At 39.5% G+C, this 27,304-nt stretch overlaps 1 protein-coding gene across 3 annotated transcripts; it reads right to left on the bottom strand.

Moving 5' to 3' along the window:
• Positions 1-494: 494 nt before the first annotated feature.
• LOC121191625 (solute carrier family 41 member 1-like) lies at positions 495-26,973 on the bottom strand. 3 transcript variants are annotated; one of them, XM_041052868.1, is made up of 11 exons: positions 26,760-26,973; positions 23,937-24,292; positions 14,668-14,775; positions 13,762-13,833; positions 13,311-13,455; positions 11,624-11,770; positions 9,355-9,499; positions 8,315-8,394; positions 5,087-5,221; positions 4,526-4,674; positions 495-3,073 (listed from the first exon to the last, which is right to left on the bottom strand). In XM_041052868.1, the coding sequence occupies exons 2-11, from the start codon at positions 24,246-24,248 to the stop codon at positions 2,900-2,902; spliced, it is 1,467 nt and encodes a 488-aa protein (XP_040908802.1). In that variant the 5' UTR covers positions 24,249-24,292; positions 26,760-26,973; the 3' UTR covers positions 495-2,899. The 3 variants fall into 3 exon arrangements, with proteins under 3 accessions (XP_040908802.1, XP_040908809.1, XP_040908819.1); XM_041052875.1 differs by lacking the exon at positions 26,760-26,973 and adding an exon at positions 25,864-26,000; XM_041052885.1 differs by lacking the exon at positions 26,760-26,973 and adding an exon at positions 25,765-25,988.
• Positions 26,974-27,304: the final 331 nt, after the last annotated feature.

The following is a 27,304-nucleotide window of genomic DNA, read 5'->3' as shown; positions in this document are numbered from 1 at the left end:
ACACACACACACACCTGTATTCCTCTGTTTTTTTGGAGATATGATGTAAATCTCTGAGATGAAGCTCACACGCACATTAAGAAATGCAACTATGAGCGAGGACAGGGAAATCTGAGCCTGTGCACCTCACTATACGTTGTGTATCCTGAACACTGTGGGGTTTGCAGTTATATACAAATTGCAGTCCTTACTGTATTTATATTTATGTCTACTTAAATAATACAGCTGCAATATGAAGATGCTTAACTTTGACTAAGTGTTAAATTAATGACGAGTGCTACTTCAACAGGATGCGAGGTGAATTTTATGTGATGAGATTGTAAACAAAATCTATCGAGACGCAAATTCACCCAGGAACCCATGACTGCAGGAACGATGAGGTTTTATGGTTCTGTCGACGTCATAATGAGCAGTAAGGCAGTCAGTGAGGGAAATACCCAAGATCCTCTGCAGCTAGTCAACCAATGTAAACACATAAACCTGGGCTGATGGAGGAAAACAAATAGTTGTAAAAGTCATCTGCATCTGTTCACTGCTGTTTGTTTTTTTTTGGTTGGTTTTTTTTTGTTTGTTTGTTCTTTGAGGGGCCACACAAAATTAACAATAAATAAAATACTGCAAAATATTTTTTAAATACTGAGACTGCTATACATATAGAGAGAAGTGTGGACACATATTTCAGGGAATCAGAAGTGTTTGGGTCTTTAAACAGCTTATGATTTAGAATCTGAAAAAGTCTCATTGCTTATAATTATTACTGGATTATTTCCATGTGCCTGATTAAGGGCACTGTGTATTCCTACTGTATATGTAACAAAAAGCAATACATCATTTGCATATTACACCTATAATAATAATAATAATAATAATAATAATAATAATAATAATAATAATAATAATAATAATTATTATTATTATTATTATTATTATTATTATTATTATTATGGAGGCAGTTTAGTGAGGGATCATGGGGGCTTTAAGTAATAAATGTGATATTTTCACTGGACATACATAGGTCCTTCTCTTGCTTGCAATTGTTTCGTTTTTAAGTGACTTGCTGTGAAACTGACTTCTCCATGGTGGAAGAAGGAGCAGCTGTCAGGGAGTTAGAGGAATTTGTGCACAGGACTATAACTGTAGCTTTACCAAATAGTTTTTACAACGCACAGACCTTAAAGGAAAAGTCTGACATGGAAACATGAATATTTGCTTTCTTGTCAGGATTTAGATGAGAAAGACTGACACCAGTGTACATTCAGCCTGGAGGAAACAGCCAGCCTGGCATTGTGAAACACCTCTGAAGCTGTATCTCATTTTGTTTGATCCATACAAAAAAACAAAGTTCCTGGCCAAAACAATAGTTTGCTGTTAGTGGGAGATTTTGTTGCCTTTGGACAAAGCCAGGTTAGATGTTTCCCCCATTTCTAGTCTTTGAGCTAAGAGACATTCGCTGTCTGCTGTCTGTAGCTCCATATTCAGCGTACAGACACAAGGGTGGCATCAATCTCCTCATCTAACTCTCAGCAAGAAAGTATACTTGGATTTTGATTTTACGCCACTAGATTCCATCACAGACACAGAGTAGGGAGTGCAGAACATAAACACGTTATTTGTAGATGTCAAAAGCTTGCTGGTGTTTACCCCCACCCCTCCTAAAATCTGTCTTCATGGCCACTTTTGTTTGGCTCCTCAGCTCCTTTCACAACAAACATTATGTGATGGTTCTCCGATAAACAGAGCGACTAAACATGATCTCTCCCATTACAGTTGTCAGATAAAGATTAATCTGCATCTCCTGCACATCAGCCACCATCTGCATGACATGACTGAGGTGGAGCTGTGCCGTGCACTGTTCTCTGCATCATGACACCGCAAGGAAAGATTCCTTTGTTCATGACTTGTACAAACTGTTTCCACTGAGCAGCCATTACCATTTGGTGTTGGCCATGAAAAGACCACACGCCATCTGTCTGTCAGTATCTCATAAAAAAAAAGAAAAATTAATCAAGAGCAAACATTAGGAAAATTGGGTTTTTTGGTTATCAGGCTCTGATAAAGAACATTATGTGGATAATAATGGAGATTCAGTTTTTTTTTTCAAGTGATGCTGAAATGTCCCTCTGTGTGTTACAGGTATTTAACCTGACGTGCATGAAAACAATGATGGTTTCAAACTCATTCTGGACATACAGCATGTCCATGAAAATTCCAGTTAAACCTAAAATTCCAATCAACCTCCACAACCTCTTGACCTTAATGCATAGTACAGCCTGTCCACAGGTGGACTGCTTTAAGTCTGTTCTACCACGCTCAAACTAATTTCCACAAACACACCAAATGTTCACAGTAAAGGCCGCTGAAAAACATTTCTGGTGGCCCACACAGTTGATATGCTGTCTGATGTCCTGCAGCTACGATCTAAAGTTGCTACATTTTCCTCTGATAAATCCAAAGAAACCAGGGGAGCACAGAGACACCAAATCCAAATCTAGTTAGAGCAGGGAAATTGAACGACAGACAGATAAAGAGGAATGATTTTAAACTAAAGTTCAGTGTTCTGCAGCACATGTTCTGAAGGACAGAGGACTAAAACTTTTAAATACTTAAAAGTGTCTCGCACTCAAATAAAAGAATTAGACTGAAGCTGAGGGCTGGACATGTTCAGGCAGCAAACTCTACACCCAGATGGATGGGTGTAAATGGGTGGATGTCACATGTGCCGTCTCTCCACCAGCGTAAAGGTTTGAATTTGTGACAGAGACAAATTCCTTGGTACGAACTGGCCCAGTGATAAAGATCAGAAAATGCTTTATTGTCCAATCAAAAGCATCTCTGTGCAAACAAGAGTGGTGCAACAAGACAGTGGCTGGCTGAGGGTTCAGGGTGAGGAGGGAAAGATTCATAGAGCCAGGCTCTGAACCAGTGAGACGCAGCGGAAGCACAGGGCCAGAAAGCCGGTGCCCAGCAGGTCCCCCAGGGCAGTCAGGTAGGGGATGGAGAAGTTGTCAGGGTCCAGACTCCTTCTCCACATCAAACGGACGATGAGGTCAGCAACATAAAGGAGGATGGTCACCTAAAAAAAAAAGAGAGGAAAACAGAACCGGACCAGCTGAAGTTAGAGAAAATAAAAATGATTAAAAGGAAAAAAAAAAAAAGAAAAGAAGAAAAATCTGATTTTAGAAGCAGCATGAAATAATGAGAATCAAAACACATGACTGGTTCAGTGATTCCCAGTCAGGGGCACTTCAGCTGTTGAAATGGAGTATCAGGGAACACCGTGGAGTAGCTCAACTAATTAGAAAAAATACAAATTATGATTTGATTTGTTTAAAAAAAGGCAATAGGTAAACACATATATACTTTGTATGAGCTGCTAAAACTGAATAAAGAATAATTTTAAAAAAAGGCAATAGATAAATGGCTGAAATATTTTTCTAAAAGTAATGGATAAATATTTTAAATAGATGATTCAAAGCAACATTTGAAAGAGTTAAAAACTAGGAATATAAACAGTGGAAACGGCTAAAGGTAATGATCAAACAGCTGAAATAGAAAGTCAAAGGAAAGGATACCTGAAGCTGAAATAGCGAAAGTAATAGATAATTGTGTAGATTTAAAAAAAAAAAAAAAAAAGATCAGAGGTTGAAACTAAATTCTGCCTCTCCAAAAAAAAAAGATGATCAATAGTTTTAGGTTAAAATTCGATTGGTGTTCAGTGGGGTACTTAAGGTCACCTGATCAGGCTGTGATGGTACATCAGAAAAAAAAGTAGTTGACAAACCACTCGACTAGTGCATCTCAAATAATCACAACAGACATGTATTTGTGTGTTTCTCTCTGCACCTGTGTATGTTTTGCGTGTGTTATTTTATCACGTCACAAAGGAGAGTGATCTCAGTAACAGCTTCCTATGAATCTTCCAAGCAGTGAAATCATTCAAGGTCTCAGTCAGCTTCTTTGTACTCGGGCAAATATGAAATCTGAGCTTTACTTGAATCTCAGAGACTTTACTGAGATTGCCAAACAGTCATTGACTCGATACCAAAGAACACCACATCTAACTCTGTGCTATAACACTGACAGTGCCATCGAACATTGTGTGCTTAATGAGTTTCAGGTTTTTAAAACACTTAGCAGCTGAGCTGATGCTATGCTGAGCAGGTCAGACGGGTGACTGTAGCAGGATTGTGGTGTACTTTTGGTTCTGTCCTGGAACAAATCTTTATCTCGCCGAGCTGCTGAAACACCAACATCTGGCACAGGTCACTTCACAGTTAGGTAACAGGTGGCAGCAGCCATTTTTATCAGGCTGTACAAAGTCTTATAATGTAGCCTCTGATGACTGGCTTCCACAGTTTGTATCAGAGGGTTGTGTGAAACTTCAGGGCCAACTGAGGGCCAATGAGTTCATGAGAAACCATTCAGAGTTAACTACCACTGGCAGGACAATAAAAATAATTCATTTTCTTCTTTATCACAGCGAAGAGGGACATGAAAACATGAGTATGGAACTGCATCAGTTTACCTGCAGCAGCGCAGCACACAGGTAACAGATAGTGAAGGATATAGTGATAGGCGCCTCCTCTCCCTGCAGCAGAGAGATGGCGTAGAGGAAGACCAGGTGACCGGGGATTACCAGCATCAGCAGCACGCGTGCTGACTTGGAGTTCACCCCTGGGAGACACACAGAGGAGAGGTTATCATTCAGCTTGGTAAACAGGAAGGTTAATTTTCTTTACAGCAGATTTTTTTTTTGGTCACTTGCGGGCAGCAAATCTGTTAGCAAACAGTTGCCAAATACGCACGTCCAACAAAGCAACTTTCATTTGGAGATGTGTGATGTTGCTTCTGTAGGAGCATACAGTGGGCAAAGCTTAACAGCTGCTGATCAGAGCTGTTTGTAATAAATACATGATGGAGCAGGAACAGGCACTTTTTCAGAGATGAATGCATTTGCACCAGAAAGTAAAATTTCAACTTCTTGCTAGTGGTGGCATTTAACAGCTGTTAAATGTAAGTGTAGTGTGATTTGAATGTAAGAATTCAAATCACACTACAGATGCCACGGTGTGTGTAGCAGTGCTACCTGAGGAGAAGAAGGTGATGCAGGGATTTGGCCAATGTTGCCTCATCTTATAGGGCAGCACCCCTGGGATGCTCCAAAAGTGCAGGTAGGTCGAGATCCTACTGGCCTGGATGGCCACCAAGTTACCGCCCACTCCTACACAGGGGAGAGAAAACACACAAAGGACAAACTGAGTGAGTAAAATCAATGAATGAATTAATGAGTATATGAATGAAGTTGTGACACAAGGCAGAGCAACCACTTTAATCCACTGGTTGTAACTTCATTTATGCCAAAGAAACATTAAGAGTTATTGTGTGTGTGTGTTCAAAAAAAAGTGAAAAAAACAAAAACAAGTGACAAAGACTTATTGTTTTCCCACACATTGATTTGAAAAGCTGATATTGATTTTGTTTTCTCGTAATCAAGTGAAGCAGAAAGTTCTTTTGAACAAGGGACAGTAAACACAGCTTAAGAATCAGTAACGCTTAATTTCTTTCATCATCGCCTGCACACAAATTAAGCCAAGTAATGACACAAGCTTGGCTCGGCCACGGTCCAGCCAAGGTTTATAGAGAGCAGAGTCCATCTTAATAAGCCACACAGGCCAAAGCAGAGCTGAACTCGGGCCAGTGGAGTCGCAGTAACTGAAAAAAAAAATAAACTGAAAGAGATGAATACAAACAAAAGCTCGACCCGATACCTCAGAGAGACACAAGGGCTATCTGTTTGATTAGACATTTTCTGATGTTCAAATCCTCCTCAGATATTACAAAACACCAGGGTTAAACATTAGAGAGATAGAAGATTTTATCCTTTAATTCGAGTGTGAGCTGAGTCTTTTTCTTCACTTCTTTAAAGCCAAGTTTCTACAGAATGCAAAACAACTTTTCCAGATCCCACCGGTTTTAACAGTCCATTTTAGTTTTGGTGTTGACAAGGGTATCTGTGCCTAATTCAGTTACATCAAACACCTTTCCAAAGTTTACCCCAAAGAACGGCACAGATGTTCTTTTGTGAGATGGAAAAGACTTGAGGGAACATTGAGTAAAACATAATACTGGTTTATATGCAAGCCAGTGAGGGAGAATGGGAAATTCAAACCAGATTGGTGAATTTAGAATTTCACAGAGAGCAGTGCAAAAGAGACAGAGACAGAGGGAAGATGGGAAGAGACGAAATGAGAAACAGTAACAGTGACAGTCGATGGTTATTAAAGGCCCTGTCAGCTGTGCCAGGGCACTGGGTGTGCACCATTAGTGGTTTACACTGACTTCTCTCCTATACTCAGTGGATCCCTGCATGCATCACCTCATAGCCAAACCACTTATTCTGCAGGCTGCTTCTTTTCTGCTTCCACTTCTCTCTGTCGGAGTGCATTTTTCATCATTCTGAAACAGTATTATGGGGTGAAAATCAATTTCTTTTTTCCATAGATAAAGTATAGTTCAGTCTCTGATTTCTAAAGCTGATCTGGATTTTCTCATGCAGAAAAGATCTGCATGCAAATCCAAAAAGTTAAACAGTCAGGGATTGCACATGGGTTAGTTTACAAAATCAGTACACACTGCAAAACACCATTTTCTCTGCCTTTTCTCCTTCTCTCTGTTCTTGATTATTTCTTCTGCACTTCCTATTCCTCTAACTGTATCCTGTAGAGGATCCATAATTTAAAAAAAGGAGCATGATACGCACTTTTTACTTAGTAACCATCAGTTTTAGTGGCTGAAATGAGAACTGCAAGCACATTTTATCAGCTTTGGCTAGCTAGGTAATTAAGCTAACATTAGCTCCATGAGATGGTTGCTGACGTTCTATTTTTAATTTATTCTATTTTTGTTTATTTATTCTGTATTTTATTCTAACACAACCAAATTTGGCTGCTTGGCTTAAAGACTTGGACTAAGACATGCTAATGTTTGCAGCTCACGTTGTTCGAGTTCAGAGGAGGATTTCAGCAAAAGCTCCAGTGATTCCTACAGCTGGTGTCAAACTGGCTGAGCTCACGAGCTGCACAGAGTGTATTTTCATGTATTGTTAACACAATTCATACATTTTTGAAAAACTATACATAGCTGCTGTGAGTTTCTCCTGTTGAGGCTGCAGAAGCTGGAACTTCAGAGTGAATCGTCAAAGCAGACTGATGCTCCACATTTTGGCCTTGGTGCATCTGAAATAGCTGCTGCTTCTCAAAATGTTCCAGTGGTTTTAAAGCTTCATTTACACAACATATTGGCAGCACTGCATGTTTTAGCCCACGGACTGTAAATCATGTATACTTTAATAATAGAGCCAAATATTTTCCAAAGTATCGCATGTGATTTTAGACTGACAGCCACTGGTTTCAGTTCCTTTCCAAATGGCAATGGACTGAGATTGTCATGTCAGGCAACCTTTAACTCACCTATTATAAGCATTTTGAGTCACTTTCGAGAAGCTTACATACAAGTGCACCACCACGCAAAAGAACATGTCAGTGAGAACAGATGAAAAACGATCAGCTGCCAGTCCAGCTGTCTGGAGGGAAGGGAATCAATCCAATGACTTATCTGAAGAAGCCTCAGTATGTTGTTGGGCATTAGTGATGCATTCAACACCAAGTCTCAGTACACTTTCAGTGAGAAGCGCTACTATTCTATTCTGCTCTGAGAGCTGTGCTTTCAGCTCAATGTTAGGTGTGCTGCTCGGATTCATAAATGAAGCCCCCGTAGAGCACGATCAGTTCCTCCGACTGTAACTGTGTGATCTTTGAGACAGAAACAGGTTTGATCATACGATCGAGTGTGTCTGACTGAAACGAGTGCCCTTAGTTCATGAATATTTTGTTTGCTTTGATTTAACCTTCAAACTGCTTCCATCTGCTGTGGACTGAGACTGCTGTGCCTCCCTCTACCACCTAATTTATTCCTTTCTTAGATCAATATGTCAATATCAATACAGTTGTGATGGCCTATCTTGCCGAGTTCATTATGTACCCTCCATAGATGAGTGATCTGTGATCTGTGTTTGGATTCACCTCAGGGTTACCATGCTCATTACTGAACCTTTAGCATTCTGCTTGAATTTGTACAGAGCGAGCACACACGTGTGTGCCTGTACTGCCAAACACTGCTGTACAAACTGTGTTTAATCGTAATGATGTTATTTAATCATCGCTCTGGGCGAAATCCACTGAATGGCTGAAATTCAAATCTCTCAGTCTGATCACTCCTTGTGGCATCATTTAGCTTTAAAGACCAATCAGCTTACCGTTAATTACAGGTGTAAAGACAGCCATGCCCTCGAAGTTGGGATCACTCACTGTCTTGTCCAGTATAAGGCCTCCAAAACTGGAAATCACAAACACAGAGGGAATCACAAAACCACATGCAGTTACTGATAGACTTTCCTCAGACCTTCCAATACAGACATCTAATCTTCAGAATAAAAGGAGTGTGGGGGTTAGATGGTGCTAAGGTGATTTCATTTATTATTTATACCCACTGAATATAAGCAAAGATTAATCATCAGTGTCTAAAGAATCACCCAGTGAGAACTGTGTTAGTATGAAGACTCTGTGCATGTAGTGTTTGATTGTTAATGCATAATTTATGTGTGATACATTCCAGGCCATATTCTGATGTATAACGTGTCCATTTAATAATTAAAGAGGGCTTGTATCATGGCTGACAAGCTCTGACCTGCCTTTTGGTCAGTACCACATATTGTAGCATTTTCACAATTTTTCCAACACCAGTTATTAGCCTGTGCTTTCATTTAGCTGGTATGAAAATTGAACGCTGCATTGGATTACTTAAAAACAGGAAAATTATAATTATAGTTATTATTGCAACAAACTATATCCTGCTTTCATTCTGAATGCCAGATACAAATCGCAGAAGCCCTACTTCTAAATGTCTCCTAAACTGTGCACTCAGATTAGCAGTCCATTCACACAGTTTATTATTTGCTGCTTGTTTTTTTTTTTTTCTACCATATGAGGTAGGGGGAAGGGGGGTCTGCAGTTTTTAATTATACACTCCTTCAAAAAGAAGAGACTGATTTGCACAAAGTCATTTTTGCTGAAGCAAAGTTTCACACTCCCAGATATTTAGTCAGTAGATGTCCAGCTTATTTCATTTATATAAACAGTTCTATTCAAATCTGTCAGTTTTTATTTTGATTCAGCTTTATTTTAATCTTGAACTTCATACATTAGTATATATGTCCACTAAATAAATGAATGTGATAATCAACAATTCAGAATAAAATTAACAAACGTGAATGTATGATTATATATATTTACATACCTGCTAATTGACATGGCAACTATAACAGGCTGCCACCCTGAGCGGAGAACCTCCCTGATCTGAGGGCTCTGTCGAGCCACCACCACCCACAGTGGGATCAGAGCCAAGAAGACCAGACACACCAGGGGGGACAGGTACCATATATCTGTAAAACAGAAACAGGTGTGAGGTGGTGAAATGAGGTGAACAAATGCATAACTGTGCAACTTCTTGTCAGGGGTCATCAAAGAGTGACCCACTATAGCAGTTTTTCACATAAGCCAAGACTTACAGTCTGCCTTCCTTACCCATAACAGCATCATTTGTCTGACACTCTGGTAGATGTAAGGAAAGGACGCAATAAAGGGAACACCTGACCACGTACATGCAATGTTCACTTTATTAGGCACAATTGCACACTGCCATAGAGGTGTGTTAAAATGTTTTAAATTAAATTATACAGTGGTAAGAAAAAGTAAGTGAACCCTTTAGAATTGTCTGCATTTATGTATAAATTTGGTTTAAAATGTGATCACAATTATGATTTAACACAATTAACTAACAACACACAAATCATTGTTTTGTTCTTGTCCACAAAACAATGATTTGTCTTGGGAAAATAAATACTTCAAACCTTCAAAGTGTGAGCTGGAAGTAAGTGAACCCATCAGCTGTAATGACTTCAAGAAAAGCTCACTTGAGTCAGGAGTTTGCAAACCTGGAGCCCAATCAGTGAAATAAGACTGGTGGTGTGGGTTAGAGTTGCTCTGACTGATTAAAAAAAACACTCAAACATTTTGAGTTCCACAAGAAGCATCTGCTGATGTGACCCAAGTTAAGAAAGAGATCTCAGAAGAATCTGGATGAAGAATTCTTGTATTAAGATGTAAAGAGCTACAGAGTCACCTCAAAGAGTTCAGATATTCATCAGTCCACAGTTTGACAAAATGTCTATGGATGGAGATGATTTAGTTCTGTGGCTACTCTCCCTAACAGTGAGTAACAGCTTAAGGCTCAAAGGAATCGTTGGAGCTGGTTAACGTCTCTGTTCATGAGTCTGCCATGTGCAGCTCATGGTGCATGGTTACAGAGGACGCTGCTGAAGTTTGCCAAAGAGCAGCCTGACACTCCACCATACTTCTAGGACAGTGTTTAATGGACTGATGAAACTAAGGTTGAATTGTTTGGGAAGAACATGCACGACTGGTGTAAAAAGGGAACTGTACACCAACATGGAAACATCACTCTGTAGGTGAAATACAGTGGAAAAACATGGTGGAAATTAAAAATTGTGTATGTGTTATAAGCTTAGGCACACTGTGATGGTCTATAGGGTCCCAAATGGTTCACATGCTTTTTTTTGCCACCGTGTGTGTGTTAGTCTTTAGGTCATAGTTACTGATGATACTGTACTGGACTGCATACCCCTCATATGTAAATGAAGGGGACAAAAAATGAGAAACTCCTCTCAATATAATGTAGTCCACTACATATCATCTTTAACTGTGACCTCAGTACTAATTATTTAACTGAACTTAAACATTTCCAACAACTGAACATGAAACTGGACAAAATGAGTTTCAGTGTTATAGCAGTAACGTTGTATTGGATTAAATTATACTGCATACATGTGCAAAAAAAGTTTCAATGAGGTAGCATTTTTTTTTTTTTGCAGGAATCTCAAATCATATATATCTATGTCAGAAAGAAATCATACTGTGCTAAATCAACATTTATACATTAATGTACACACTCTTATGTGTACAAACACATTCACAAACATAGGCTCTAGAACAGATAAGAGACAAGCCACATCCATTAAAAAGCTGTGAATACAGAAGAAACATTATGAACACACACATCTATAGTGATATGTACAAACACACACATCATGATGAGATGTCTTGGGAAAATAAATCTGGCTTTTGCTGCCACCTTGTGTTCTGGTTATCAACATGATAAACTCAAAACAGGGTTTTCTGTAATGGGCAACATGTTTTCTCCTGTTTGCCTCAAAATCAGTAATAAGATCACATTATAACATTGATCTCACTACTACACAGACCTTCAATATGTCTCTTTTACTGGGAACAAAAAAATCGTAAATCAAGTTATGCCAAGTTCAAGTAAAGAAAGTTGTTGTCATATTCAAAAGCTGTACAAACTCTTGAAACTGACAGCCATAGCACACCAGAGCAGCACAGACAAGTGTGACACAATCATAAATCAGATCTGAGGTCTGGTTCATCTCCCTTGTGACCCCACATCCAGTGTTATTATATGAACTCACCTATATATTCATAGAGTGTGCTGCTGACCCCGGCCAGCAGGGACAGGGTGATCAAATCCCCCAGACTGGCAGCAATAGGGGTGGCCACGTTGTCAGGGTTGATCCCCACCTTCCTGGAGCCGATGATCACTCCGATCATCACCAGGCCTGTAGGTGGACCAAGGAGGGAGTGAGAGTGAAGACAGACAGAAATGAGTTAGTGTGAGAAGACTGAAAACAGAAAATAAAAGGAACGAGGAAAACAAAAACTGCAATTTCTTTCCACCAAGATGTATGTAAAGCAAAAATGCAGACCGAGAGACATAATTCAGTGTGTTCTGGGAGAAAGCTTTAATCGGTGCCACGAAGGCCTGATGAAAGCTTTCAGCTGAAGTGCGTTGGTTTTTCTCATCAATAAAGACAATTTTCAAAACATCACCCAGCCTCAGTGAGCGACGGCTGGCTGGAAAAGAGAAATGAAGACTCAAACATTTTGAAAATGTACTGTACAACAGAAAAGTGATTTATAGGGAAATGTGGAAATGGCAGAGCAAGGAGAGGAAAGCTAGAAAGAGATTACTCCCCGCTGAGACATGACTCAAAACATTTGCAGAAAAAAAAGAAAAGAAAAGAGAACCAGGGGCAATTTAGTTCCCTCACCCATCAAACCCGCTTAACACTAGAACATTTATGGAAAGGATAAAATATGGATTATCCAGTAATTACATGTTGGGAGGGGTGATGTGATGAGGGGATCGGTGCAGATTTAAAAATCTGCTGGGCCTGTATGCTGAGAGAGTCTGTTTGATGGTGTTTACTTTAACAGACATGTATCTGTCTGTTTCTATTAATCCAATAAAAGGAAATTCAGCAAACTGAATCATCTACAGGATATCATCATGATCCAAAGGAAAGTACAGAACATATTCTGAACACTCGAGACACTCCTAGAGTATCTGACCTTTAAATACCACATGTGCAGTACCGACAGTGTGAGTACAGACCCCTCACACAGAGAATTTACTGCTGTGTAAATCTAAACTAAACTATCTATATAAACAGTTGTGTAACATGTTAAATAAATAAAAGTAGAGATGTAGAGTCATCCTTACTCTACATCACCCCCACACAAAACTCCTCATTGCTATGTGCATACTGTTTTCATGAGAGTTAATTATTATTTCATAGCATTATCTGATGAAGATGATTGTGTTATTTTAAAATGCAACAAAGGTTAAAGGTCAGTCTGTTATGTGACATCCTCAGGCCTAAATGCTGATCATTTTTACTCGCTTGATTTACAAAGTTTAGGTCCTCAGACCTTTGTCAGGGAAATTTGAATAGGAAAGTAATCTCAGACTTTTGGATCCCACTCTATATATACATATATTAACCCAGCCTCGCAAAACAAAAGAAACACCAATCAGGGAAGTGCGGCCGACCCACTGATTGTTTTTTAACGAATTTTACTATACAAAGGTTTGAGAACAAAAACATCATAAATAATGTGAGTACAAGTAAATCAACTGTGAGTGGGATTTGGTTCTTTTTATTTGATGCACATCACTGAGACTTTCTGGTGTGCAAGAACTTTGCAGCAAAGCTGTTTTGTGAACTAAAACACTTGTGAAAACTGAGCCAAAGCAGCTGTAAAATATTCCAGTAGATGTTCTGATGCAAAACAATGAAAATGTCCCAGGTCACTAACCTAAAGAGAGAGCAGCTACAAAGGCAGTGGTGATGCTGCTGGCACACAAAACAGCTGCCTGATCCAGTTCAACACCTCCTCTGGAAATTGCCCCTAAACATATGGCTGCCACCGCTGCGAGGAAGCCTACCACTGTGGCCTGAACCTGCAGAAAGCAACAACAGACAGAGGACATTATTCACCTGCAGCATACCAACAAATCTGACATACAGTAGAGTAGCATTTACATAAGGGCTGCAATGAACAGTTATTTTCATTACTAATTAAGCTGCTGATTATTTTTTCAATTGAACATAAAAATCCTTTGGTCTTTAAAACATCACAAAACTATACAAAATGCCCAAAACCATTTCCTTGTTTTGTCCAACCAGCATCCAAAACCCAAAGATGTCCAGTTTACAATGATTAAAGGCAGTAAACTGTGTGAATGCATGCAGTAACTTTAAGTTACCTGTATTAGTGCCAGATTGCTGCACACCATGGTCCATTGTTTATCAGGGTCATCCATTTGGCCTGTGTTGGCCTGAAAACATGGAGATACCGATTTCAATGAGGCAGTTAAAATTGTTCAAATTATACAGTTTTGACAGGATTGAATTACTGAAAAAAACTTTACAGTTATATATTAGCATGGAATAATATAGAGCCAAACAAGCAGACAACAGGTCTGACTCAGGAGACGTAAGAGCTGAGTAAATAATTAAGTTGATCTGACTGAAACTCAACCAGTTTAAGAAAAACGGCTTTTTTTTCTCCTAACAACCTGGGGTTAGGGTAATAATTTTGCTCATACCAACAACACACTACTGTAGCTATGTTACCGTGTTCCCACAGCTCAGTACTGAAGCTGATTGGTAAAATCATTTCATAACCCATAGGGAGGAAAATTAGATCCCGAAAAAACTGCAAACTGTTGTGAGATTTTCCCAGAACCAAGAGCTAAAACATGATCTCAGTGTCATTCTGAATAATTTAGCATGTTGCATTAACACATCATCATCCTGCCAAGAACCCATCTACCATCTACGTTAAAGTACTTTACTTGGTGGACCTATGTGCAGCTATGACTTATACATACCTCAGTTTACCAACAATGTTAGTTTTTAAAACTGAAATATAGTTTTAAAAGGCTTAAAAACACCTTTCTCCTAGTGTAACTTTGTATTGAACTGTGTATGAAAAACTGTATGTAGGGAGATAAATGTAAGTAGAGGTGGGTATGGGTAGGATAGGATATACTGTAGATACAGAAGAGTTCTAAATATAAAAAAAAAAACTGTTTCTTTCAAACAATGGGCTTGAAGAAACTTGTCAAAAAATCTGAATGTGAAAATATTTAAAACCCTGCTCTTCTTACAGCAGTGGAGAGGCGAGCAGCCAGGGTCATCTCCAGGTTTCCTTTGAGTCCAACCAGCGCAGGCACCAGGATGAAAACCTCTGTTATCACCTTAAACACCTCCCAGTGCTGGAACACACACACACAAAATACAACACTGAACAGTTACAGAGCATTGCACAAAAACAGAAAACACACAAATGTAAATTCACTGACTTGAAATTCTTTCAGTTCTTCCATCTTGATATTGATATATTTCTACTCTAAAAGCCATCGGTGTCATCTCCACCTCCTCAAATGAACTTTCTGAACCTTGTCCCGTCCTGATGCAGTTAAGTAAGCACATAACATATTCTAGACTAACCCAGTAGCCTACTTTTCCCGTTTCCACATCTCTGAGCATCATCTAACACCACGCTATAACGCACAGGTTCAGAGGGTTTAGAAAAGACGTACAGTTCACTGTGAGAGTCTGCCTCATTTTTTTCTGACTACAACTCCAGCTGGCAGGTCCAAGACGATTTAGATCTTTAAATAGATGCACATATAAAAGAACAACACAGCTGCCGGCAGCAGAGTGATGTGGAGCAGAGGCAGGCGGGGACGCAGGGAATTAATGATGAGAGGACAGACTGAGAGAGTGGGCCGGAAACAGAGGAAGGAAAGAGGAAAAATGAAGGAAACAAAATCAATTAACAAGTTTTGTTACAGAAACATTTCTCAGAGCAAAAAATAGAACTATTATCAGTGAGTTAGTGACTTAGATAAAGGAAATGAAGGAAGGAAATGTTCTGCTGGCAGAGAAATTATCACCTTCAATATTATAGTAAAGCATAAACACTGGCCATTGGCCAGGAGCTTTTCTACCACATGTAGTAACGAGAAATGATGTGTTATTTAAAGGCTGGTATGCAAAACACTGTACTTGTTTGGCCAGAAAGCCTGTGCACAGTGTAGAAGCCACTGTCTTTTCTGCAAATGTGTCCTTGTATGATTATAAGAAGATTAATTTCTGCAGCAAATATAACTGCCTTTAGAGAGAACTAAAAATAAAAAGGTGTACAGCTAACTAGATATGCTTCTTAGCTTCAGCCTGATCAGTCAAGACACATGAAAAAGACGGGTTCAACACAACATCACCAGCTCAACAGAGTCCATGGGTGAGTTAAGTGGCCGCGGCTAGTTCAGAGATTTTCAGACAGCAAAAATTACAGATAAAGGTTAGAAAGCAGCTAACAATAAGTGTGTTTCCATCTGTGTTTTCAATGTGCACATAAGTAAATTAGAGAAGAAACAACGGAAATTTGGGAAAAAAAAAAAAAGTTGAAGTCTTGCAGAAAAAGTTTTGAGGCTCAGCTGAGAAGTTAATGTTGGTGTATCAAAAACACAATGTGACAAAGTGCAATAGAAACAGATGAATAAATCAAAATGTACATGAATGAATGTGACTTCATAAACTGTGGCAGCTGTGTGGTGTTACGAGGAGACTCTTCTCAAATTAATACATGAAACAAACATAAATACTATATTTCAGTTACCAATGATTTCATTTCTGCCTCCTGAAACTGTTTGTATAAGCTAAACAGTAATATGCATATTGGGATGGCAATGATGACGTATCCAGGGACCCAGCACTTCCTGGAGGGAGGACAGAGGGATAAATGGGAATGCAGTGAATGGTAAAGGTGTGCTTTTTATGCCTCTGTGAGCTTGTGTGTGTGTGTCTATTTATACACAGGTCTAGCTGACGCCTGTCATATTGGGAAGCTATCTTGGGACATGGCCCGCTTCTGCTGTAATACTGCTGCTGCTGCTGGGCTGTGATTGGCTGTGAGGGGCTGTGATGGGCTCAAAGCCAAAACACTGTGCCACTCAAGATCTCCCAGGAGAAAAAACAATCATTGTTTATAATATTTTTGCGGTTATTGTCAAAATTAATTACTGATATTGATTCATCATCACTGGAGACAACATTATTATATCATCAGCACGTGCTCTCAGTTATTTTCAGAACAATTTACACAACATTTTACATTCACGCTAAAGTAAGAAATACTGGAACTATTGCTAACTGTATGGACATTGTTCTCTTTGTGCTTTCTTTGACTGTGTTACCCTCTACTGAAGAATCAACTTCTTTATTGTAAGTGATACCATGGTGAAGTTTCTTATACCTCTCTCCCTCTCTCTCTGCCTCCCTGGCCTCCTTTCTTTCATCCTCCGACCACTTATTAAATTAACTGTTCTCTTTTATCCCAAGGCTCTCCTCTCACTTCCACATCTAAATATGATTTGGAAAGCTCAGAAAGATGAATGTTACACAAGGTGTAACTTTCCATCTGTTGAAGAAAAACAGCTCTGTCGATGGGGAAGCAGGAATGTTTAAACTGTCCATCAAGTCTATCATTCCATTGAAACATCTATTCACCCTATCACCCATCCAGTTATCTGTCTGTTTAGAAAGAGAAACCATATTCCATCTTCCCTCTGTGCAGCTGTTCCAAAATCCTGCCTCTGTCTACCAACTTCAACATCAGCCACTTCTTCCTCACCACTCTGTCCGCGTATAAAATGTCTCTGAAAGACCGAGGTCAGAGAGCTGCCCAGTCGTGAAGAAGGTAGATGAAAATGACTGGCAAATATCCAACATTTAATAAAAGCCAAATGTCGGTCAGACCCTATTTTATACTTGTGGATATGAAACGATGCCAGCTGAGACCACTCTCAACCCAGCTACAGGTAAAATCAATGTGTGCCTTTCACTCTACTGTCTATTCATTCTTTATGCCCCAGTGACTCAAATGTCTACAGTCTGTATACAGTATGTACACGTCCATCCTTCTCTCTACATTATTCATTAATTCAACATGATAAACTATTCAGGTCAGATCAGTCCATCCAAATATTCATCCATCCAGCCACAGGCTCAGGTATCAAACCTCAACACTTCTTTGGTACTGTCTGAAAAGTGGTGGCATCAAAGGCTTGCTCAGATTGATCCTTTACTTATCTTTTGATCGGACACTTTCTGATTCAAATCAAAATTTTGCCAACTTCAGACTATTTCATTTTGGCAAAATTCTTGTACGTCCATTTTTCTTTCAGCCCAGTATACTAGGAATTACATCCATATTGGATGATTCAATGTCAACATCCAGTCCCATCGCTGGAAGTAGTACAGCCTTAATGTAGGAAGGTGGGAAATAAGGGTGAAGTGTTCAGAGTGGTGGACTGGCAAAGCAAAACACTCTGACTTTCATGCTGGAAATAATGTTTGCTTTTGTTTTAGTCATAAACACAACATTTCCACATATTTCCTAAAGTGTTTCCTAGCCCTAACCATACCTTACTCCCCAGTAACTTGCCACAGCCACCATCTTCCCCTAACCTTAACATACTCTAGTTGCCATGTGCAGATATTTTAGAAAGCGTCAAATTCTAAAAACAGTGAGTTTTTACATCCAGTGCATAGATGTAATAACTGTCACTGGAGAGAGGCAAAAAAAAGGGGACTGGCAGAAAATTAGTTTGTATATATTAAATAAGTTATCACAAAACAACAAACAAAAAAGTTGTTTTGGTATTAGTACCGAAATTATTAAGTTATACTTGAGATGGTACCCAACACTAACCAATGGTTTGTCAATTAAATCTCTCAAAAATAATTCCACAAATGTTTTTTCTTAGATTTTCATACTTGTATTAGGTCCATAACAATACCAGCGGAGACCATTCCGAGCCCTGACACCAGGTACGGTACTATAACCTGAGCAGCAATCAGCCAGGAGCTCTCCGGTAGGAAACCATGTTCCGATCGAGTCAACTTCCACGTCACACCACGTAACTTCTTGCCCTGATAGCGCAACTCCAGCTCCAGACGAGTCACCACCATGCTGAACGAGGGGTTACTTAATCACTTAGTTTAACGTTGTGGTTATCCCATTTTAAGTATCACTGAAATCCAAATGTAAAGGATGAGTTTTTTTATTTGAGGCAAAAAACATTAGCTTCTGATACTGTTCGTCCAAATGAACTTGGTTCCACAGTTTCACTTGTCCTAAGAAGTGAATAGGATGAATGCTGAGGAAGAAACCAATCAGTGTTGTCTTCTTTGGTTTAAATCAGGCCAAGGGCAAATGCTGACGAACTTGAACTTGAAGAACTGAGAGACAGAATTTCTGAATGCATGGTTGTTTTGCTCTTCAGGGATGACAAAGAAACGACAGGTTTTCCTTGAATCATCCTTGACTACGTACAAGTGAAACAAGCAGCATATGTTAACCCTTTTGACCTCTGGAGAAACTTGAAAAATAATCAGCTACTGTCATGTCTTCAGATGTTCAGAGGAGAAAACTCAGGCAGAAACAAGCAGGAGATTGTCACATAATTTTCTATATGTTAAAATCGACTTCATTCCCAGCCAAAATCAGAGGCTTCGCTTCTAACTTGAGGGCAATGGAGTGTGGCATCTTTGGCCCAGTGGTGAGTCAGCAGTGATGAGATATCTGTTTGTCAGCACCACTGAGGCAACACAATCATTAACACCAATTCTGATTCATAGGTCACGTTTTCTACAAGTACAGATGTTCCACATCTGCAGTCAAAGTCTCAGGTTCTCTTCAGTCATGTGGTCTTTTTAGGTAAAGGATAGTACAATGGCTTTGATGTCCATTTTGATGTCCACACACAGGTTAAAGAGAGTTTGGATTTTTCAAGGAGTCCTGATTAAGTCCAGTTTCAGTGATCCACTCGAGAATCCATTTGATGTAGCAGGTCCTTTCAACTCACTTTAATGTGTGTTGGATGCAGTCCTGGATCCATTTGATCCAGTCTGGAACCTACTTGACCTCCAATGTAAAGTCTGTATCCTGTAACTGTCAGCAGTGCTTGCCGTGAGACAGTTAAATGACTGACAGTGAGGATGAAGAATTGTCCAAAAGGTCTTGAGAGTTAGAGGCAGCAGGATCCCTTTATATCTCTGTCATTTAGGCCCATTCCTCCCTCATGGCAGGGTCACGATGACAGTGAAGAGGAAAACAAAAAGAGCTCTATAATGTCAACGAGTGATCTAAGAGGTCCACTGACGAGATGCAGCAGCCAGCTCCTGGCAGGCTGGAGTGTTTCTTTCCTCCTGTCAGCATCAGGGTAGTCCTGCTCCCTCTGCTCTGCTCTGCTGTGACGTAGCAGAGAAAGAGGCAGGGCTGTCTGCACTGCCCAACATGCAAACTCATGAGGGGAACGACCGGCTTACTGCCTCTCTCTCTCCCTTTCGCTATTTCTTGCTGCGTGTCTGCCTCTCATCCCACCTCCCTCTTGCCATGTGACATCCCTCTTTCTACGTCGGCACTCTCACTGCATTTTTCTCCCTCTCTATCATCCCTCTTTTTCTCATCTCTCTCTCCATATCGTGACTCATTCTCTCTCTCTCTCTCTCTCTCTCCCTCTGTCCCTTGTCTCCATCTCTACCTCCAGTCCACCTGCTACAGTACATTTGCACTTTGCACATCCCGTCATAGTCCTGGTACTGTATTTCCTTGTTCTGTAACACCACATGTCAGACCAAACAGTTGTACTGTACTGTGTGACTAAAACGTTGCCCTGCTTTTAAGAAACTGGACCTATCTAAAATATTGATTTTATAGCACTTTGCTGCTCTCAAGAATCTACAAATCACTTTTTATCTTCTTCTCTGACATCCAATCTTACAGGTTTTTGAAATGCTGTCAATTTCTTTTTTGAAATCGGATAATTCTTTTCCTTATTATTATCAGATCATTAATTTGATCCCCTACTTTACTATTAAAGGTCTTTTGCACCTTGACAGATTTCTTTGTTTCTTTACCTGGAAAAAATGTAAAATGTTGTAGTTTATATTTGAAAAAAAATATTCACTCCAAATTATGTTTTTATAATGTTTATGTTTTTACAATTTTTATGAGTTCACTCACCATCGCCTCTTGAGGTACAAAGTGGTATTACGAGACACGACACACGGGGTAGCTGGTTAGCATGCTAACTACATGCAGCAGATATCTCTGCAACACAGTATCTCTGATAAAACATCAAAATTCTTATTTCCGGTATGTAACATCACATTTTTCCAAATGATCAGTGCCTATTTCAAACAGAAAAACTGAGAAAAGAAACTGAGAAAATAGGTTTTCAGGTCCTTTAGGTCAGTCATTCAGGCCTGTTTCAATTAAGAAATATTGCCAAACTATGCCCCTTCTTATCTTTCAAACAGCTTAAACAAATCATCCAATGCTTTTTCTCCTTACGCCTTCACTATTATAAAACTCTGTATTACACAAAAACTGGTAGTATATCTAAAGTAGTTTCTGACACACTGCCGTGTTCTCATATCACCCCAGTAATGGCTTTCTGTCAAATTTAGGACTGAATTAAAAACCCTTTTAACTACTTTTGAGACGTTACATAATGTGGCTCCAGCATACATCAGGGGTTTGCTGATCCCATACAAATCCACTAGGCCTCTGGGGTCATCAGAACAAGGGCTCCTGGTTGTGATCCAGGCAGATTTGAATGGATCGGTATCAGATAAAATTATGTTGATCAAAAATCTGTTCTTTCATTCATGATCTGCTGCGTTTTGTCCATCTCAGCCTAATCGTGTTGCAGCTCCTCTCTGTTAAGACGGTCGGCCTCTACAGTGCAGCATCTCGCTGAATAATGTCAGCCAGCGAAAATTAGAATGCGAAAACGAAATATTAAGTGGGTGCAACAGTGAGTGACTCTGAGCTGGAAATTCTGAGGTGGAAAAAATACACAGATTCAATATGCTCTGACAATAAACATTAGCAAATTAGTGCAGAAAACATTCAGCTGCAGCTTCTCATTTTAGCCACTGCCAAAGGTCATTCTTTCATTTAAAATAACAAACGTTGCTGGCGGTACATCATTTCAGCTGTTACTAATTAACATTAATTCTGTCAGTAACTTGATGACAGTCCTAAATTTACCCTGGCTGTGGTCGCTGTGTGTGCTCAGTGCATGCCGTTGTCAGTGCTTGTCAAAGATAGTTTGTGAGAGAGGAACACTTCACTCTGTGATACCGCTGTACAACTACTGTTCCAACAAACACTTTCTTCTGATGGATTGCGTCATGTCACTGTCAGTGGTGGTGCTCTCCCAACTCAACTTTCATTCGTATCATATCAGTAATTGAAGCTTATAAACTTCTTACTTTTGAACCATGGTCTTCAGTATTTGGATCAAGAGTCTGTGAGATTAATAAGTCTACAGCTGTGTCATTTCCATGTGTCAGATACATATTCTTTGATTTAAAAATGTATTAAAAAGATTTTTATCATCTCTCTTTTATGATTGTGAAACACTTTGTAACCCTGCTCTGCTAAATAATTAGTTATTTACTTAATTGCTGGCAATAACCAGGATTAATTAAAGATGAAGAGACATTTGATATGAATAGCAGCATTTGCTCTTAAAATGTCTGCAAAGTCTTTATAGAGTCTTGCCCCTCCTCAGGAGAGTGGGACAAAACCAAACTGGACTTGTGCACATTTAGCGTGGATCGCCATTACAACATGCAAGGACAGGTTATTAGCAAATATGACAGCTAAATTTGCTCATACAAAAATTGGTCTATTGGCATGCTGATTGACAATGTACTTCACTTGTCTGACTTGTGTGCAAGGCTAACTTAACTTAAGTGTTGTGGTGGCACAATTAGCCACCACAATGTTGAACCCAGCATTGTCATTGTATTTTTTTACTAGTACTGAATACTGGTTAATGTCTATGATTATGTCTTTAATAATTCTTTTTAAAATTTAATTTCATATAATTTGCTGTTTATTTCTATACATTGTTTAGGCCTTTCAGTCTGTTAAGAACACACCACTGTGATTATAATCTCCATTGTCCAAAGGCAAATTGGTGCACATCGCCCCACCCCTACCTTAGACCACCTCACACTTTCTTTCTCTCACCTACACACCTTTGTCATTTATCACTTGTATGCAGTAAAATAAATATAACGAACATGGTCTTTGGCCATCCCACTCTCTTGGTCTGTGTGTAACAGTTTGGCATAATATCTGTTTGTCTCAAACATGAACAGCATGTAACGCCCCAGTCTTCTGGGAGGCTGACCAACCACAGACACCTTTAGGTTTAACTTTACCACCACAAACCCTAATTTATGGAACACACAGTTGGACTGACAGAGATAAACAGTTTAGTTGTTCAGAGTGAAAGAGTCGGGAACAAACGATGAGAGGTCCCAGGGTCCATTTCAAGCCAGCAAGTAATGTTACGGAGGCATCTGAAATATTTTTCCACAATTGTGTAAAGCTGCCCTGATTTAGTGAGTATGAGTGAGCCATGATTTGGAAAGAAATTACAAACCACTGAAAATGAAAAAGCCTGATCCTAGATCCAGAATGTAGGATGTAATATGCAGGACTAAAGTAATAGATATGATGACAAGATGTGGTTGTTTGGACAAGATCCACAATCACCACAGGCAACAGCAACAATCCTAACTGCTGACAGTGAAGTGCTCTTGTCTTTATCTCCTTTCCATTCAGACAGACTATTCTCCCTGTCCTTCTGTGTCCCCTGTACTTTCAAACACAGCCTTCAGCCAAAACTGTGACTAATCACCCTCCATCACGCAGGAGGGTAACAGACACTGTAGAGGAGAAAGTGGAGGAAATACTGATGAGCAACAGATGGAGTGAAGGGAATAAGCCATATGAGGACAGACGTGTGTTCATCAGTGGAGAACAGAGAGGAAGAAAGAGGGACCAGCTCATCATAAAGCAGACAGCAGTGTGTCTGATTTCACTGAGCCCAGCTGGCTGCAGACCAAATGCCAGGGACGCCCCAGAAAGAGACACAAAAACTACCCCCCCCCCCCCCCACACACACACACACAGACACATTCCCTACACTACACAGAAATAAAATAATTAGATAATAGATATATGTGAACAAACACACAATGTTTTCACAACGCAGCAACAAGTTGGTGATATTGAAGAAAAACTTTTGTTATAATGAACTGAAACATTTTAGAAAAAAAATTATGAAAGTACTGCACTTTAAAATGTTGATGTCAAAACATTTTCAGTATCAACATGGTAAGTTTACACCAAAGATCATCTTTTTAATCTGATATCTATTAACAAAATATCGTCATATACAGCAGAAACTGTTTAAATGTTCTGTTTCGTGTTAGAGTTTTGTGTGTATGCTGTCAGGTAAAAAAAATCAGCCTTGGAATTTGTGAATCCACTGATGCTCACCTGTACGCTGTCCAGCACCATGCCGGCCATCACCATGCCCATCCCAGCCAGCAGGTAGGGAAAAAGCACCTGAAGGCAGATAGCTATGGACGACTCCTCCTCCACCTTGGCCACCGACACTTTCGGCCTCTCCTCTGTCTGCTTTTTAGGAGGAGGCTGGGGGACCGGGGGTAAGATGAGGTCATCCTGTCCGTCTAAGGTGCCTCCCAGGCGGGCACCAGGACTGCCGCCAGGGCTCTTCCCTTTGGAGCGGGACTTTTTGTTCTTTTTCCTCTGACGGGTCTGCTGTGGCGGTTTATCCTCACCGGGCATGATGGCAGTGGCAGCTGTGACAGTTGGGACGGTGTTGGTTTAATCTGGGGATACAGAATAAAATGGGACATTTAGAGAGGCAACTGTTGTTTTATCACACTTGTAACCCCAAATCCCCCAAAACAAGAGGTTATCAAAATGGTTACATAAATACAACATCATACACATTAGTAAATAGTATAGTCAGTCAAAAAGTGTAATAAGAAATATAAAGCTGTATGTTCCCTTTAACCTCCAATGAGTTGGTAAAGATCTAGAAAACATTTTATTATTTCCTTTATCTCTAGACAATCAACTTGTTTTCTCAGTGCCACTTTTGTTAAACACACACACACACAATGTTTAGTGAGAACAGGTAATAGATAGTAGCCGAGAGCCCTAAAAACCCGGAAAACCAAGGAGCTGAAAAATAGAACGACCCAGTCAAAACAATACCAGTACAAGAGTAAGATACATTTTGTTGTTTTATTCATTTTATTAAGTGATTGGAGGTTTAAAAAAGGTAAAAGTGTAAGGCTTTATATTACTATTCACTTTCCATTTTAATTATTTAACAGACTGTATTACTGATATATTCAGTTATATTTTTGAATCGTAGATATCAGAAAAATAAGTCTCCCCCTGCACACAACCCCAAAAAAAATCACTCAAGCCATCAGTTGTATTTTTTCAGTTAATGTGACCATTAATCACCCTCCTATCACGTGCACAGGCCAGGTAGCCATTTAACATAGGAAGGCTAGTCTTTTAGATATTCCCATTTAAAATTAATGGCATCTGTTCTTCTTTAATATATTCTTTCCTATATTACTGTACCTACTTTAGTATTACTATATCTTCTGAGGTTTTTTGGACATATAATATTCAGATTATTAGCTACTAAATTTTCACTTGAATAATCCCACTGTGCACATTTCTGCTTTTCTGCTCACAGAATTATACATTATAATTTCTTTAACCCAGTTTTCACAAACGTACATAACACTTAATGCTAAAGAGCTGAACTTCCTTGCTAGGTTCTCACCTTTAAAGACAATAATATTGTTATCCTGATTGTTATGGCATTACTTCAATGAGTAGCATTTATGCATTTATGCTTCACTGCTAAACTCTTTCCCACCACACAGAGGTTTGTGACTGTGAAGTGTTTGCTAGCATTACAACATTAAGTTTCAATGATTAAACTCATGCTATAAAAAATATCTCTAGTGTGGTTTCCTGTGTAAACAGAGTTTGTGAAGCACAGCAGAGCATATTGAGTTGAATGAGTGAGTGTGAAGCCAGTCTCAGCGGCCAACAATACCTAACTGTACATTCAGTGAGTGGATGAGGGGCATGACAATCAGTCCTCGAAAAGTTAAAAAAAAAAAAACAACAACAACAACAACAACTACTTTTTCAGTTTGTTTTGAAGGTGAAGCTCTGATAGACTCATATACCGTATAATTTTTTTTTGTGCATGCTAAAGAGGAGTTTGTTTCATGTCGAATCTGCCGACTGACAGCAGCCCACTGAGCTCTCGTGCATCTGTTTACAAGTCAAGAACCAAACCGCCGAAAGTAACGACAGGTTATCGGTGCTTAAACACGACGATTTAAAAAATATGAATACACACAATGTCGACGACTGAGTCCCCGAACTCTTGCGAAATGTCCCAATTCATCTGCAGGTCCATGAAAACGGGCATCAGAACAATGAAGTATACAACTGCACAGACCCTTCATGCATTCCTCCACTACTGGTTGCCATGTGTATATCCCATAATGCCACTGCTCCGGTAACCAATGGTTACACAACCAGGCGTTTTCTGATTGGGTACAAAGAGTTGTAAAATAGTGGCAACGTGCAGCGTCGCCCCCCTGTGGAGAAAGTGAGCACATTACATTTGAGGGGGGAATAAAAAACTTCAGTTTCACAGACTGTGAAGGAATCACATCAAGTATTGACTGTCCAAACAGCCAAAAGTGTTTTACTGAGTTTTAGTAATAAAAGACAGATGTATTTTACTCATGGTGATATATCAGATACAATATTTCTACAATGATGTAAACTTACAGAGCAAGGGTCCAATCTTTTCATGTCAAAAACCCCAAACCTGAAAACACTGAGATCATAATACAGATTGGACAGCTATAATGAAGACTGGGTGAAAGTGACAGTCATAATAAAACATTTTGTTGGGGGGTATATCCCTAGTATTTTCTGGACCCCACAAGCCATTGTGACTATTATTGGGAGCAAGAAATCCCAGTGACTGGCCATCTCCTAAGTGTGAGGTATACACTGCATAATCATAGTAACTCTTGTGTTTCTTCAGTAAAGTTTAAGTGTGTGGCTGACACTGCTGGTAATGAAGACACATGCTCAGTTAACATACGCTCATTAACCTGTGGTTGAAAAGCACATTACTGCTGTCTCTCTCAGGCTACCCAAATGAATTAAGCCTATAACACACACAGTGGATATTCTATATTAGAAGCTGAGATTTGATTTTGTTTGTTTCGTTCTTACCTTTGTCTCCAGAGCTTGTGAGGCTGAGTGTGTGCACAGCTGAGGTGAACGCAAGCTCTCAAAAATAACTGTGTGCTTGCTATGCTGTGTGTATGTGTTTGTGTAAATGTCTGTCTATATTAAGGCTATGTGTATTTTCTGCTTTCCGTTTACTCGTGCATTTTTGTATATATGTATGTATGTATGTATCTTTGCCTGCGTTAAGCTCACTGTGTGTCTGTGTGTGTGCAGTGTATGAGCTAGTGCGCATGCATCATGGGGCACCGTCTTGAATTTCATGGCATTGGCAGATAAGGATATCCCCCTCCTGTCTCTTTCCATCTCTGGTAGACTGGTGACAGCAGTGGACAGCTACAGCGTTTTCACTGTTTCATTCATGGAATGAATAAACTTTACAACAGTCTCATCATATCCAACACTGGCAGTTAGGGAATTCCTGCAACTTTCGTGGTAGGGCCACTGACCTGTATTGTTTATTTATATATATTTTTAACTCCAATCTTTTCAATCTTTTGTTCCAGAAGTGAAGCATCTCACTGTCCAAA

Source organism: Toxotes jaculatrix, chromosome 2 (assembly GCF_017976425.1).
Source record: "Toxotes jaculatrix isolate fToxJac2 chromosome 2, fToxJac2.pri, whole genome shotgun sequence".
Lineage (NCBI taxonomy): Eukaryota > Metazoa > Chordata > Actinopteri > Toxotidae > Toxotes > Toxotes jaculatrix.
The sequence above is the reverse complement of the archived record's forward strand: the minus strand, read 5'-3'. Positions and strand labels throughout refer to the sequence as shown.

Coding starts and splice junctions, on each gene's coding strand:
- LOC121191625 (XM_041052868.1), bottom strand. CDS start 24,248: ATGCCCGGTGAGGATAAACCGCCACAGCAGACCCGTCAGAGGAAAAAG. Junction 14,776..23,936: donor TGGTGCTGGACAGCGTACAG/GTGAGCATCAGT, acceptor TGTGTGTTCCAG/CACTGGGAGGTGTTTAAGGT. Junction 9,500..11,623: donor CACACTCTATGAATATATAG/GTGAGTTCATAT, acceptor TCTGTTTTACAG/ATATATGGTACCTGTCCCCC.